The following is a 16,775-nucleotide window of genomic DNA, read 5'->3' on the forward strand; positions in this document are numbered from 1 at the left end:
TGCTTCTGTTTACCATCAAAGTGCACGTTGTTTTCCGCCCGTCCGGCGTGTTTTCCCGATTTGCTGGAGAAAAGCTAGTTTTTCTTGTTTTGGTTTCTGTGTGCTTTCGGTAAAATGTCCAGCTCCGAGAGTGACGGCATGTCCGACGTGGAGGAGGCAGCAAGGGCTGCCGCAAACGGGGACGATTCCTCCGAGCAGGAGGAGAACGGCTCCGGCACGGACGGTGACGAAGAGCAGAACGGACAGGCGGAAAATGGTACCGACGTGAGCAAATCGTGGGAAGACTTGGTACGTACCGGTGGGATAGCAAATTTTACAACAGCGTATGTAATAGCATTTTCCGTTTTCCTTCGCCAGGGTCTCATCGACACGCTCTGCACCGCCTGCCGTGGGCTGAAATGGAAAGCACCGTCGAAAATTCAGCGCGAAGCCATCCCGCTCGCCCTGCAGGGCAAGGACATAATTGGGCTGGCGGAGACGGGCTCCGGTAAGACGGGTGCGTTCGCCCTGCCTATCCTGCAGGCCCTGCTCGACAATCCGCAGCGCTATTTTGCCGTCGTGCTGACGCCGACGCGCGAACTTGCCTACCAAATATCGGAACAGTTCGAGGCACTGGGCGCTACGATCGGTGTCAAGTGTTGCGTGATTGTGGGCGGCATGGATCTGGTGACGCAAGCGATACAGCTCGCCCGCAAACCGCACATCATCATAGCGACGCCGGGCCGGCTGGTCGACCATCTGGAAAACACGAAGGGCTTCAGCCTGAAGGCCATCCGGTACCTGGTGATGGACGAGGCGGACCGCATCCTCAACATGGACTTCGAGGAGGAGGTAAACAAAATCCTCAAGGTGATGCCGCGCGAACGGCGCACCTTCCTGTTCAGCGCCACCATGACGAAGAAGGTGAAAAAGCTCGAGCGCGCCTCGTTGCGCGACCCGGTCAAGGTGGAGGTGTCGAGCAAGTACCAGACGGTGGAGAAGCTGCTCCAGTACTACCTGTTCATACCGGCGCGCTACAAAAACGTCTACCTGGTGCACGTGCTGAACGAGCTGGCGGGCAACAGTTTCATGATTTTCTGCAGCACCTGCAACAACACCGTCCGCACGGCGCTGATGCTGCGCGCGCTCGGGCTGGCGGCCGTCCCGCTGCACGGGCAGATGACGCAGAACAAGCGGCTGGCGGCGCTGAACAAGTTCAAATCACAGGCCCGCCAAATCCTCATCTCGACCGACGTTGCGTCCCGCGGGCTCGACATACCGCACGTGGACGTGGTGCTGAATCTGGACATTCCCATGCACAGCAAGGACTACATTCATCGCGTGGGGCGCACGGCTCGTGCCGGCCGGGCCGGTCAGGCAATTACGTTCGTGACGCAGTACGACGTGGAGCTGTACCAGCGCATCGAGCATCTGCTCGGCAAGAAGCTGCCCGAGTACAAGTGCGAACAGGACGAGGTGATGGCACTGCAGGAGCGGGTGGCGGAAGCGCACCGTACCGCACGCATCGAGCAGCGCGACATCGAGGAGCGGAAGGCTAGCAAGGGAGGAAAGCGGGGCGCGAACGATTCGGACGAGGAAGACACGGAACAGTTCAACGGAGTTAGGAAACGGCTAAAGCCGGGCAATCCGAAGGGCGGTGACCGAGGGGGTCGAGGTGGCCGTGGCGGTCGCGGTGGCCGGGGTGGCAAAAGGGGTCGAAGAAACTAAGAACCGGCATTGGAGAGGAACGGGCAAAGAAGAAACAATAAAAGGAATGTGTCGCTTGTACGCGAAAGAAACCGTTAAATCTTAAACCGTAATTTATTTGATCGTTTTCCGTTTCAACTCGAAAAAAACAAAACGCGTGCGTCGCGCGTTTGAGCAGATACTCCTTCTTCTATTGTTTTGCTTCTAGCGTGCTTTGTTTAACTCCTATGATTCACTGTCTAATATCAATTCCTTGTTTACTTAAACGCGGTCAGCCTGCTTTTCGATACAAACATAATTCACCTCGAATCGTTTAACCAAAAGTCGAATGAGTGGAAACGTGTCCTTGGGGCCTTGCCGCAGCAGAGGCAACACACAAGTAGTGGTCTTCCAAATGCTTTTAAAACATAATAAATAACTAAATTTTTAGCCCGCAAATAACACCGTCGACAGATCAGCGCTAGCGGGACGACCGGCTAGGGGGTCTAAATTTAAATGTCAGAGAGAGGCTTCCCGGCGGCTGCTTTGAAGATGCAACCAACACTCAGGCTCATTCGGTAATATCACACAGCTTCCTTTGTCGTTGTGATCAAACACACATGCACACACACGATCCTTTCGACCATTTCTGTTATTTTTTTTTGTGTTCCTGTCTCTAAGCACGTTCCATACTCTCTCTCTCTCCCTGTATCTCTTTCTGCCTCTATTTGTGGATTGACCTTTGCTTTTGCTTTGCTTTAGGAACGAGCAATTACAAGTATCTTGTGCTGGCATACTCATCAACGCAACTACAACATAGCCATTACACTCTATTAGCCATACTCTAATTATTACATATACGCACGCACACACGCTCGCACGCACGCATCAGAGCATATAGTTTAACTTCATTAAGTATCTGCGAACACACACACACACTGTGTGCCATACGCTCACACACGCTCGCCTTCCCTATTTAATTCTATAATTTATTGATATAAAGGAGCGGGAGAAAAGAGTGAAGAGAAGAGTTTGAAAGTACGCCGGCGTGTCCGCGTCTGTCCACGTGTTCTCTATGTATTGCATTCCATAACTCGCGCGCTTCTAAGCTAAACATCCCCCTCTTCTTTTAGCTTCTTCTACCTTTCTACTGAGTGGGGTTGTTGAAATTGAGTGATTGATTTGTATGTGATTCGATGCTACTACTATTATTGTGTGTGTGTGTGTACTTGACACACTATTATCAACAACATGACGACAGTTTAATTTCAGTAGTGAAAAAACAGGCAAAAAAGGCACTCTAAGTGAATGAGCTCAACAAACCTCACCTACACTCTCCCTCCAGAATACGTTTCTCCCCCACCGATCGCCTTACACACGTGGTGTACTGGATAATACTATGCTGTTGCATTTTAAATAGTAATAAAAAACGCCCCTACTGGCTACGGTGTTGTAGGCTACGGTGTTGCGAGAAAGTTTGATCGCGGATCGATCTCGATATTCCAATGCAAGTCTTCTCTATTGCTAGTAGTGTGAATAAGAAGAAGGAGAGTATGTTTTGAACGGGGTTGAAGCTATTGCTACTGCAACGTTTTGCTGGCGACAAACGTTTGTTTAGGGACAGAACAAAACACGAACACAATTCTAGTCAAGAATTCTTAACATAATGCAACGGAAAGCAGCATAGAAACATCTTTCCCTGACTAAGGGTGCAAATAGAGGAGGTTGACACGCAAGGGAAAATGAAATTTTGGGGGCTTTCAGATTGTAATTCCATAAAAAAAAAATTGTATAAGTGATTTTTGCACCAAACGATACTAAATTTCCTAACAGAATAGCATTATTTTCGATCAAAAGAATCCTTTTTAATAACTTTTTTTGGCCATATCCCGAACAATTCACATAAACGATCGTGAAAACCAGGAGGAAAGCTGATAAAAGCCTTTTAAAAAGAGTTTAATTTGATTGAAAATCATCTTCATCCATCAGGAGGGAACGACATTATCTCTCGTTTTATACATAAAACTTCACATTTTTTAAGTAAATACAACCCCTAAAACCTTAAAATTTATGTTCACTTTCACACTACTTCTGAATGCTCTAATGCTTGCCTCGGCGTGAAAGAAAAAGAAGAATACAAACTGAAACATAACCTATACGCCAACTCCTCACTCAATAGACCAAAATCCTTCTCCTTATCTATGATAATAGCCCTGAAACGCAGAACCAGATAAATCAAACGATATCTCCTTTCACTTGGTTTGTTTGTTTTTCTGTGTGTGTCTGTGTTTGACTTTCATCCATGTCGTCCACACAACCGTCAACACAAGTTCCAGTTCCGTAGCCGGGTGCGCGCGCTCGGGGCTCGTTTTTAAATCACAGTTGCTACATCATTTTTATATGCATTTGCAGTGTTGCATTGACGTTTTTTGTTCGTGCGCTCGAGAGAGAGAGAGAGAGAGTAGTAAAACAGCGGCACAACACCGCCCGCACAACAGGAAGGAATCGAAGTTCGATTGTCGATCTTGCCCCACACGCTGATAGTGGGCAAAAGAAATGCACCCTTACCGTCCCGCCGGGGGACCCGTCCGTCTCACGAAACGCTGTACGGGAGCAGTGGGTTAAAGTTGTCGTACAGTTCCCGCTCGCTAGTAGCGTTCCGGTAGCCCCAGCTTCTCATTGCCGCCACACAGCTGTCTTGGATGATTTTTACCTAAAACAGACAAGAACGTTTTTTTCTATTATTACACACACACACACACAGACAGTAGTGAATTTCGCAACCGTATTGCAACGATAGAGCGCCGCCTACCTCGTCGTACGTTAAATCCTTCGTCCAGTGAAAGGGGGCCGATTTGGAATCGCGATATGTTGAGCTAACGCCACCGACGTCCTGTTTGGTGTGCGTGTCGAGGAACATTTTCACCTCCGGGTGGTATGGAAGCCCGTAAAACTGCAGTATTTCTTTGGTCATCTTGTACGGATTTAGCGACAGATCTTCGTACCGTACAACGCTTCGGAAGAGAAGAGGAGAGAACAAAGTACAATTAAATGTATAATCATATACGAAATTCATGGATATTAATGGCTATACAACATGCAAATTCCTTTCCACACGTGTAATAGTTACTACTAATCGGCTTATCTTTTCTGCTGCTTTTTTTTTAAGGATTAATACCAAATTGGCGATCACAGGAAGGGGGAGGGGCGGGCGGGCTTATACATGGGTTGTCACATTGTCGTGAGCTACAAATTTCTCCTTGTAACCGAAAATTTGCATGTTTGGGAGGGAGTTCGGCTCTTCTGTGCGAGCTTGACATCATACAGGGGTTTTCAGGGGTTCTCATAGTTGTGGAGCACTTTCATTACTCTTTCTTATACGAAATGAACTTTATGTGATAAGAAGTGGACTATACAACACCCTTTTTGGACAAATCCTATGAGAATTTCCAATGTGTCTGTACAAAAAGGGTGCCTTAGAGTAAAATTCCCATCTTACAAAGTTCACTTTACATAAGAAAGAGAAAGAGTTCACCTCCCCTGAAAACCGCTGTATTCGTTCTATCGTGGTTGTGTGATTAAACAACATTGAACCGACAGTGTGGAAGCAAGTTAAAGTCATTTCATTTTTCACTTCTATCTGCTGTAATAAATATTGTTTTAATTTTCTTTTTTTATCTCACCTATCTCTATACCTATTCAAATTTTAAAAAAGTTATTTATAAACATATGTTTGTTTATTTTTATTTTTTATGTGCACGAATGCTACTAAAATGATTATAAATTGTCAATATCGACAAAAATCTAAATAAAATTATGATTTTCTTTAAACATGATTAAGATCAAACCTAGCCTTTTTGTATATATTTTTTTGCTTCCTTTTAAGAAACATTTCATTTTTTTACACATCACTGAGCTCCGTATAATGCTCGTTTTTTATTATTATTATTCAGAAGGAACAGTAAAAGGCTGTGACGTACAGAATGTGGATGCTTTAATAACAATGTGGTAACTTCAATAATAATTTTACGTAAACTAGAGTCGAATAATCTTTTGTTAATGGTAAAAATAGCTTCTTTCTTTCTTTCTTTATTTTGGCTCAACAACCGTTGTCGGTCAAGGCCTGCCAGAACCGATACTTTTGGGCTTGGGCTTCCGTGACTTATTCATTCCCCCCATAGCTGGATAGTCAGTTCTACGTATGGCGGCACGGTCCATTCGGGGCGTGAACCCATTGACGGGTATGTTGTTAAGTTGTTCGAGTTCACGACTGTTCCACGAGACCGCGTTCGTCATTTATTCCAAATTAGCTAGCTAGAGTTAAAATTTTTGCAGCTAATTACAAAAACAACGGTAGAAATAGTTAATTTATATTTTACTGCTATCTTTGTTCTTAATTTTGAAAAATGTTTTAAATGGTCTGTCATTTTTTCATTACTTATTAGTTAACTAGCTATAAAGTTTACTTTTAGCTAGTTATTGGCAACTTGTCAATCAATAGTACCATTAACCCTTTTTATTCTTCTTTTTGGCATCACGACCAACGCCGCGGTCATGCCAGCCTATACAGGATTTATAAACTTAAACTCCCATGCTGCGGGAGAGCGGTCCACAGACCACCATTTTTTATAATATCCACTGTTAAAAAAAACCCGCTTTATATCATTAGGGTGTGTTGTTTCACATGTTCGATTGTTTGCATCGTATTACATTCAAACAAAACCAGATTTTTTTAATTAGCTCATTAATACGTAGACTGCCACCCTGTGTATTACGTTGAGTATCAGATACAAAGCAGGATATGATTTAAACCCATCGTTCAGAGAGAAATTATGTTTCACTCAAAGTGTTAATGTAAAAATTTGTTAAAACGAGAAGATTATGGATTTCGATTTTATGGTGTTTGACACAGAAGTAAAAATAAAGACGATTTTATAATGCTTCTTTTTTCATTTCCACAAAATACGCGCCAATGAAGAGTAAAAACGCTCGAAATCCGCGTCAATCGCAAAATCCGCGCTAGCTGTAACAGCTCTGTATCTACTAATGAAAAAGTAACTAATCATCTTTCATCATTTTTTATTGTTAAATTCCCACCTGTTAACGTTACTGTGCACGTTATAAAGAGTTCCATAGGGCGGCATGACCGCGTAGGTCGTTACGACGTTCAGTAATTAGACACAACTTGGGGCATTAGATTGAGAAATAAAAATCGATAATTCTACTTGTCGTGAAATATACCGAAAAAAAAACTATGTAAAGAATTCAGACTTTGAAGGTTTGTAATTGATCATTGGATGGAGTTCATTTAAATGAACGTTCGACCATAGATGTGCAATCACTTTAGTCTTTTCTTCTTATGCAATCTCTTTAGTCTTTTTTATATAAAGAACGGCCATATTTCTTATTCAATTCTACTTCTACTGACCGACACATCAACTTCCTGGGCCATTCGCATGATACAACAGCCAAAAGTACTAACAACATGTCCGCAATTGGTTCAAATCAATGAGTAACAACAATCCGAATCCATAATATCACAGAAAGCGCCGCAAACACTCACAAATAATCCATAATACATAAGTGGATAGCCGGTTCGGTGATACAATTATAAGCTCATATAAGCCAACAACATACTCGCTATGGGTCCTAGCTTCATATGGACTGAGCCCCACATATGTAGGATTGACTGATCTTGCTGTAAATAAGATTACCAATAGGTCACTGATAGCTTTGTCAGTGCATATGGTGCGCTTAGACGACTGACTACGGCTTTTGCGTCAAATAAGGAGAAGAAGATGATGAGACAAAAATCTCCATTATTTGCATTATATTATTATCAGTGGTTTAATTCAAACCTTCACAGCGTTTTTTTCTTTCTTCAAATTGTAAAATTCATTCGTTCATTTTTCTACACAGCTCTTTTGACTGTTTACAATTGTTGAGTCAAATAAGAAGATGCAAAAGACTTATAGTCTGCGTACAAACGGCGCCCACGGTCCTGCCCACGTCCGAATGCATAGCCGATTGCATACGATTCTATCTTTACCATTAACAGGAGATAGACAGGGTCACCAGGACCCCGATATAACACAACGGTAGCCGAATAATCAGCCCTACACTAAACACTAGGGGGCATCAACAGATCAGATAGCAATTGGACCACGATCGACATCTACAGGGTCCGGCGCTTCTATCATTAGACAATCCGACCGGCCGCCTAGGGTCAAATGCACAAAAATAGGCACACAATGTCAAGGGGTGTGGTACAATGTTTTTTTTAATTTAAAACTTTAATCCTATATGTATCCGTTTGTCCTTTTTGATACACTCTGGGACACACATTTTTTTTCTATATTTTTCAATATATTCAATGAAATAACAATACTTGAAATATGTAATTTTGTGTTTTTATAGTTTAAAACCTTAAAGATATACACGACTCATTATATTACATTACATTCATTACATCTTATGGAACTTATTTTTAATAACCGAAATATAGATATTCGAAAAAAAATATATATACCACGAGATAGGAATGTACAACAGAAATTCACCCCGATCTTGACAAGCATACCGAACGCTGATCAATTCGAGGCGAACGGGCTCAAATCGATAATGTGCGCTGTAGCCAAAGTCAAAACAACAAATTTACTCTGTACTAATGTACATTTGCATCCATTAGCAAACCTGTTACCAGAAATTTTGTTTTTGTTTTGATGCCTCAACTAATGGCTCGTTACAAAAAAGATAAAAGATAACGATCTTTATCAATAATTGAAACAAATTGCACCTTTAAGTGTGCAAAGTATTGTCTCCCCCGTATAGACATAATACAAATTGCTTAACTGATTTTAGAAGCTAACAAACAATCATTTCCTAAAAAATACACACGTTATCTCATCATCTCGTGAGAGTTTTTAACCTCTTCCAGATGGCCGACGGTCAGTGAACCTGCGTCCTCTGCGTAATATGCGCAGAGTTTGGCAGGAAGGTGCGTCAAAATCAAATCAGGGAAACACAGAGGTGGGAACAACGGTCGACGAAAAGTCTAAATAATTAGAAAATATTATGGAAAAAATATTTCATCCCAAAGATTGCTGCACCAAACACACACACACACGCACATAAAGCCCGCGGGAACATTTGGCCACTTTAAGCCGTTGCTGCCTTTCACTTTTTACTTTGGTCTCTTCAGCTCACAAAATGATGAAGCTGTCCGTTGACATCGCGCCACAGTTTAGTTGTTCGCTTCTGGATGAATTGTAGCGATCTGCCGATCGATGTGGAGAGAGAAGCGCTTTGATTACTGTCATCAAATTGAAGGAATTGGAAAGGTTCCTCGCTTGCCTCTACGTACGAGCAAACTTGTGTTGCAGTCACCGCAGCACGGTTCCAGCACGGCCAGGTGCTGGTGGAGCAAAAGCGCACATTATAATTTACCTCTCCTGCACCCTTTGGGACGGTGAGAAGCCGGCGGTGTATAATCAATCTGTCGGCAATGCTCTTACTGATGCACACGATACAAAACACGGCGACTGGTCTAAGGCCGACCCGGCACCACGCCGAATGTGCCGTCAATCACGTGCGCATGCAAATCGTGCTCCATGATGCCTCACACAATCGGAGAAGGATTGCAATTCATGGCAGAATGTTGTGTGTGGGTTGGAATGGCCAGCGGCACAACACTTGTATTGTGGAGCTCATTGGCGACGTCACTATGTATTGACTAATTTTACACCTGCTTTGAATTCCAAAGCAAAGCGACGGCCATTTTTGTAGAAAGCTAACCGAAACTTTCGATTCCAGTTTTTGTTGTTCGGCCGGAACGGCTAATGAGTGAATCAAATGGAGGAATAACGGATATTTTACTTTATTTAGGAGATGATAAAACCATTTCAAGCGAAGTTTTGTTATAAGCTAATGCGTTACTTTTCTTGGATTAAGGGGTCGAGAGGTTCAATAAACTGGATCAAGATTGTTGGAATAATTAGTATTTCTTTACACTTTTGCTTGTACGATCACAACCTAAATCAAACAATTGTACATTGAGGACAATTCAATGTTTTTTTTTATCACAGTAAAATGACCATTTACTATCAGCTGTCCGGTTAATTAAGTTACAATAATCCTATTTAATTTCAGGCCTTATACGGGTTTAACAGCCTTATAAAATAGTAAAGTCTCTAATTTGATTTATAAACTAACTGTACAGCTTAGCACGGTTATCTTTCAGCTAAATGTTTACTGTACTGTTTCGTATGAGAAAATTATGAAGAATTATATTAAAAATGTTATTCGAAAATACGTTTACGTTGTTAACGTTGTACGTAGGTAACAGCGAAAATACAGTTTACGGTTTTAAGCATATTGAAATGCCCTAACAATCAAATAAGATATTTAACAACTTACAAACATGAACATGATTAGGATGATGAACACGCCCGTCATGGGTTCATGCTCCGAATAGACCATGCACCCATGCGTAAGACTGACAATCCTGCTATGGTAACAAAAAGTCACTGAAAGTCAAGCTCACTTCACTAGTGGGTACAGGCAGGCCTTGACCGACAACGGTTGTTGTGCCAAAGAAGAAGAAGAAACACGATCAAGCGTCATTAAGCAGCAGTTATGAAAACAAAATTAATCTTCTTGATAGAATAATGACATAGCACGAACTAGAATCTATTTTAATATACAAAAACAAATTCGCTATAAAAATATATTCGGTTAGGTGTTTTATTTGGTACACGAGCCGGACTCCTTTCCTTCAAAGCCAGATGTATTCGTGCCCATCCAGACCATTCCTCCGTAGCAAGGACTGCCAACGCAACTGCATGATCCTAACAAGTCTACGTTACACGTTACACAAAACAAGAAGAAAGAATAAAACTACGTCCCCACGATAAAGTACAGATAACGTCAATATAAATAAAGGTTGACAACAATACTGCTCCATGCTCTCCGGTACTTGTGCTGCAATTAGCGTAGTTTAGTCAAGAAAGAACTCGTCAATGTTAACATATCAGTCTAAAGCACTTGAAATTCTGTTTACATTCTTTGCGTTATCAATTCATCCAATCGATTTAAAACAATCCCCCTTGAACTTGAAAGAGTTTGCTTCAAAGCAAAGTTTGTTCAGGCTGTAAAACTAATCAAAGGCGTTTAACAACATATGTGTCAATACTGTGCACCAACGATAAAAGTAGATAGCATCTACATTAGTGGATTTGTTCTTCAGAATCGTAGCCATATGTCCTGAAGCTGTTTGGAGCCTTTCCAAGCCGTCCGGGCTGTATAATCGTTATTATATCAATAAATGTGATGTATACAAAAATCCTAACAAATCTTTTAATCAATCGGTATTCAGTGACTCAATCAACAAAATACAACACATAGTCAATTGAACGATTGGCAAACTAGCAGCATTGGTCTGGTCCGGACAACACCAAACTGTTCCGGACAGTTCCGTGCATTGTTCCGCTACTGTTTCGGAAGCGTGTTCGCTTTAATTTCGGATTCACCTCTCGCTAATTACTTATTCTAGAAAGTAGATTGGTTAGATCGAAACCCAACCCACAAACGACAACAAACAGATCATCGTAAAGAATTTTTGCTCTTCTCTGCTCATAGTTTGCCCTTTATAGATATGAAACTTACAATGCACACAACATCACGCGCAGACTTTCTTCCCATCGGGTCAACTGTACTGGTACACCCGCGGCGGCAGCACCAGTGAAGACACATTTCTCATTTCGCATATCATAAAAGCTTCTTATCGCGCGCGCTCGCTTGGAATACGGCAACAGACCGCAAAGCAATCAAATCGACAATGTGTGCGCAATGTGTGTAAAGCATTTGGAGCGCGTGTGCTATCTTACAGCACCAACAGTTAATTGCACAGTTCTGCGGAATAAACCCCTTTGCAAATATACGCTTTTCCTGCTGCAAGGCTGTTTATCAAAACTAGCACACATGTGTAAAAGGGGATCGGATCGTGAGGCATGCATGAAACGCCAAGAGTAGATGGTGTAAACAGCTTAAGAGTCGCGCACAGTATTTTGATTTGCTTCCGTTGTTTGTTTGTTTGTTTGTTTTGGTGGTATTGATAATATTTAGACGTTACAATCACCAAACTGGAAAGATATAAGATATTAGATGAAAGTAGGCACATACGAGCACTGCGGGCAAAATGGAAACTACTTAAAATAAAGGATAGGAAGTTATAAACGATGCAGTATCCAATGAGTGAACAAGATTTCTTGGATATTAAGCATACAGCAAGAGAAAGAACGTTTATTAGAGCAATAAGAAACCTCCGCAAGTGTTACTGGGAGTCATATACCACTATGAATCTGAAGAACGTATTGAAATCCGGAAGGAATAGAACTCCGGTGAAAACAGCAGCCTGAAATTATTCTGATCTTCGCATGCCGCTGATAAGACCTTACAATATCCAATATCTTGCCACGACTTCAACCAATTTGTTTTGTGTTAAATCAAAAACTGAAAGAAGAAGTGATTTGTTGAATAAACCAACGTTTGGCCCTGGCTTTTGCTATGGAAATATAACCTACAGAACCACCTAACAAATCCATTACTTATCATTACTTACTTATTACTCATTACTTATTACTTAACACCTAACAAATCACTAGTTGCGGACATGAGCAATTTCCTACAGTAAAATAGCAGATTCTCGTTCCATAAGCACGAAGAAAGTCCACCAGCTCGTAAGGCTTTAGTTTCTACATTCTACAATTTGTAAAACTGTAAACGTCACTTAAAATTCCATTGGGCATCAATTCAATTGAACTAAAAAAATTGTGGGAAACTAAAAAACCATGGGAAATATAGAAAGCAACCAAACATTTTCGGGAAAGAACGAAAAAACCTTGGGAAACCCTTAAGTCACTAAAAGCCAAGCCCATTAATGGTATAGGCAGGCCTTGATCGGCAACGGTTTTTGAGCCAAATGATAAGAAGATGATTAGTCGTTTAACTGCCCAGGACAGTTCAGTACACCAACTTTGAAAAAAAGAAAAGAAAGAGTCAAATTCTCAACGTATTGCTTGTAGAGAGTTCCCCGTGAAGAGTCAAATGCATGAACCAAGTAGAAAAAATCGTTTAAATTCTATGTAACATATTAAGGGAAAAGCAACTAAGAGCCACATGCGGCTTCCAAGCCATACCTTGCTGATATTGTAAAAAAAAATTAAGAATAAGTATAATTTTGCCTCATAATTCTAAAATTTCCATTCCGATCGGTGTTTAACTTAAATGATCTCAAGTTCGACAATAAAGTCCTTCGCAGTAATTTCGTAATTGTGAACTACCTAAAGCGACAATTTACATTACGACTCCTAAAATCATACCCTAATTCATTGAGGTAATCAATAAAACACTTACCGAAACCGCTGCGGAAAGCGTTGGCTCAGCTCGATCGCAGCCTCGTAATCAAGCTGCATATCACTGCACACGGTGCTGGGATCGTCACAGTCCGGCCGACCCGGACACCACACACGATGCTTCCGTGACTGCATCGACCCCCGCGGGTCTCGTATTAGCAGCACCACCCGCACATTAAGGCTGTAACGAAAGATAGAAGCAGATAGATGTAACAAAAAACCACAATGTGATGAAAACAATGGCACAACAATGCTGAGGTGATCTTCTCCGTGCTGTTATCAGTGTTCCGATGTACATGTACACGACATTTCATAAATCCGGATCCAACGCAACTGTCACCGAGCGTCGCTCTATCGTTTGTCATTAATCCACCAGCCCATAAAGCGGTAGCTTTTGTTCTATCCGGCGGAACGGAACGGGGAAAGCAAATGGTTAGTAGCACCATTGATGCTTCCATCTCACAGAGGGGATGATGAGCACGGCACCATTTGGTGTCAAAAACGAACCATCAGCACACACGTGCGGCCCCTACTAATGGTACATTAATTTGCCCTTTGTTATAGTACCGGATAGAATGATCTATCAAATCCCATGGCAATAACGTGCCACTAGCAGGTAGTGACCGCACACATCGGACGTCTCTCGATGGGGAAGCGATTTGTCACTGAATTGTTGCGCCACACGCTAGTGCATATATTAGTAGTGATATGATTTTAATGAGTGCGCGAGAGTTGGTCTTCATTGTGTTCGTTATTTGTTTATGTTTAGATTAGTCGAGCTAATTGAATAGGATTGAGTACTAATTTGAAAGTAGGTTGTTTGATTGCACCATCGTGCTAAAATGATCTCGACTGATCGAGCGATGGTACTCAGACCGATGCAAGGCATGGGATCAATTCTAACCCAAAAAGAGCAAAATTTAACTCGTTGTGAAACTTTTAAAAATTCCAAGGATTTTAGTCATAAAACACTGACATATAAACAGCTGTGCTGTTTGCTTGTATTTTTATAGCCAACAGTCACAAAAAATATTAGAACTAGGCAACAAAGCAAAAATATCCATTAGCGATTCCATCGTCTACCCAATTTTAGTCAATTAGATTCTCACTCTTCTTTATGTGTCGATTGCCAAGCTTGATTTGAGCATTATGATTATTATTATTTAAGTTCAAGGCTTCTAATTTTCATTGTTCCAACCAAACACGCTACTGATTAATATTCGGAAATTGCTCCAGAATCTAAATTTTGTGTTCCATTCAAAGTTTCTAACAACAGTGGAGAACTGCTGCATGAAATAAACGGTGACAATAAACTTTAAACCCATAGCTCAGAGAGCTACTGTTGAAAAACTCGCCATCAATCTGTTAAAGCCATTTATTACCCGTAGACCAACCAGTCCCGTTTTCGAACTGTCCTCTATCAAACCACCCGGATGCGACGTTTCCCAACAACAACAAAAACAAATATCTTCACACACCAATTACCCTCCCCACAAAGATTATCGATCGATCTGCACCGATTGACAGTAATTGATATCTTCCCGACCGTCCGACTGCACTAATAAGCTAATGCCGCTGCACACAATCTATTAACCACGTTCTCGAGCATGATGTAGCTGCATCTTTCGTGCCACAAAACGGTATGTGTGTTTGTTGGTTTGACTTGATGCTACCACCATTAACCCGTCGCGGCTGCCGTTGTTTCAAATAATGTCAAGGGCAGCGTCACACTGTGCTATCGACGGGCTCTGCCGATATAGTTAAAAGCCACTTGCAACGTGTGGGACAAGGTTGCAGCAGTACAATGTCCGAGAAGGTAAGAGCGTTCAAACCCCCGAAAAGTGGTATGTAGTGTGGGGCACACGAAATTCCACAACCTCTGGCACACTCGATACACCGCCACGAAACGTAAATCCATCAGTCATTTGCCAATTTGTTCCCCTCTTGGCCGAATGACCCTACACATCGGGCACGGTTGGTGGTGGTGGTGGTGGTGATGGTGCTGTTGTCGCACTGGCTTTACAGTTTCAGATCCAATTATATGTTCCAGATCCTTCAATAACACACACGCACACATACGCACACAAAATGAACCCCTTGTACCCTCCGACCAGACCAATACGTCCTGGTCAAACCGTCCTTAGGTAATCGGTAGCTACCGTCGAACCTCTGCTAATGGCAACATCGAAACGCAATTGTTTTCTGTGACTTCTCTCCCTCTCCATCTCTCTCTCTCTCTCTCTCTCATCCCCAGTACCTCTTCCCTTTTTGGTCCAAAATCAAATAACTTCATCAAACCACAATCAATAATCCACACAAAACCGTTCCTATTCGCCCAACGGATAAGAAGGTTAGTCGCGGAAAGAAGCAAGAGAACTGCTGACGAATCGCAACAAAAACACTGGACGGATCTCCCAAGCTCCCAACTCAAAAGCCACAACAAAAACCTCCACTTCTTGCACCCATGCTCACCCACAAAACCTAAAGTGGTCAAAACGGTAAGGGGGCAATAACGCAATTTGTTCCTCCCCAGCGGAATTCCCTTTCAACCACCTACACAAAACACCTTGCCGTCTCCCTGCCTTAAACACAATTCCCGCAAGCCATTAGAGGGAGGAAGGATGATGGGAATGGGGTCCACTACTACCGAGCGTCACACGATTTGATTTACCGCAAAATGCATTGCCGTGGTGTGTCCATTTTGACTCGGCCCGGAGTGGCCGAACGTACGAACGAACGAACAAGCGACCAATCGTTATTGATTTCCGAAGCCATCCAACACCGTGTGGAAGGGGCGTTCATTGTTTTGGAAGCCTAATTTTAGGGCTAGGCGACGGTGTAGAGATTCGTTTGTTCAGCAGCACTAATGTAGGTCTTTCCGGTGGGTCGGAGTTTTTTTTGTTGCATTTATTTGTGCTCGATTGATAAGTGCCTACCACCTGTGCGTGCTTTCAGAGCTGTGGTTATATTGAGGAAGCTGTATAATTAGACAACACAGCTATTTTGAGTAGATAGTGAAGCCTAAACAAACGAATGGATTCTTTTCAAAAGGGGTGAGTACAAAATCTACTTATAGGTACGAAAATATGTCATCCAAAAACGGGACTAAAAACAATTCTTTATGGAATCATTGTTTGCTGTCGTACATGCTGTTTCTTTAGTACTTTTCCTTTCTTGTGCAAGGGTAAGCAATGTTTAATCAATACACACAACTTTGACAAACTAAGCCATAAGTTCAAGGACGTGGAGTTTGCTACATTCGGCTGCCCAAAATGTTTTGACTTATATGAAAAGAACACAACAGACACATTTTGGCTTTGTCTAACTGTGCTAGACTATGTCCTTTCAAAGTATTGTGCTACAAATACCATGATTCTTGTCAGAGGTAATTATGCATCCTGAAAATGAATTATTTGAAACGACATGTTAGTGTGCATTTTCTACTTGTTTGACTGATTAATAGAGGATTACATTCCCAAATAAATTATTGTATGGTGATTATTAAAATATGTTTTTATTTGTAACATTCAATGGATAAGAAAGATCCCGGAGAATAGTCTCGGTTCTAATTTAATGGTAGGTAGGACGATACATATCGATCACAATACGATGGAGTCACGGTTAGAACCCAAGTCAATGTCATATATGTCTCCTGTTGTAGAGAAGATGTTGCGCATACTTGCACTTGCGCAAGTGAAT

General features: G+C 42.0%; 2 protein-coding genes across 2 annotated transcripts in view; one reads left to right on the plus strand and one right to left on the minus strand.

Moving 5' to 3' along the window:
* LOC121597395 (probable ATP-dependent RNA helicase DDX47) lies at window positions 1-1,786 on the plus strand. Its single transcript, XM_041923126.1, has 2 exons — window positions 1-288; window positions 358-1,786. The coding sequence occupies exons 1-2, from the start codon at window positions 115-117 to the stop codon at window positions 1,705-1,707; spliced, it is 1,524 nt and encodes a 507-aa protein (XP_041779060.1). The 5' UTR covers window positions 1-114; the 3' UTR covers window positions 1,708-1,786.
* Window positions 1,782-16,775, minus strand: part of LOC121597397 (carbohydrate sulfotransferase 1) — a 26,558-nt gene continuing 11,564 nt past the window's right edge. Inside the window, exons 3-5 of the mRNA XM_041923128.1 lie at window positions 13,078-13,257; window positions 4,478-4,679; window positions 1,782-4,378 (exon numbers count right to left, since the gene is read on the minus strand). Coding sequence (XP_041779062.1) covers window positions 4,259-4,378; window positions 4,478-4,679; window positions 13,078-13,257 — 502 coding nt within the window. The 3' untranslated portion in view covers window positions 1,782-4,258. The remainder of the gene's footprint in view (window positions 4,379-4,477; window positions 4,680-13,077; window positions 13,258-16,775) is intronic.

Source organism: Anopheles merus, chromosome 3R (assembly GCF_017562075.2).
Source record: "Anopheles merus strain MAF chromosome 3R, AmerM5.1, whole genome shotgun sequence".
NCBI classification, from domain to species: domain Eukaryota; kingdom Metazoa; phylum Arthropoda; class Insecta; order Diptera; family Culicidae; genus Anopheles; species Anopheles merus.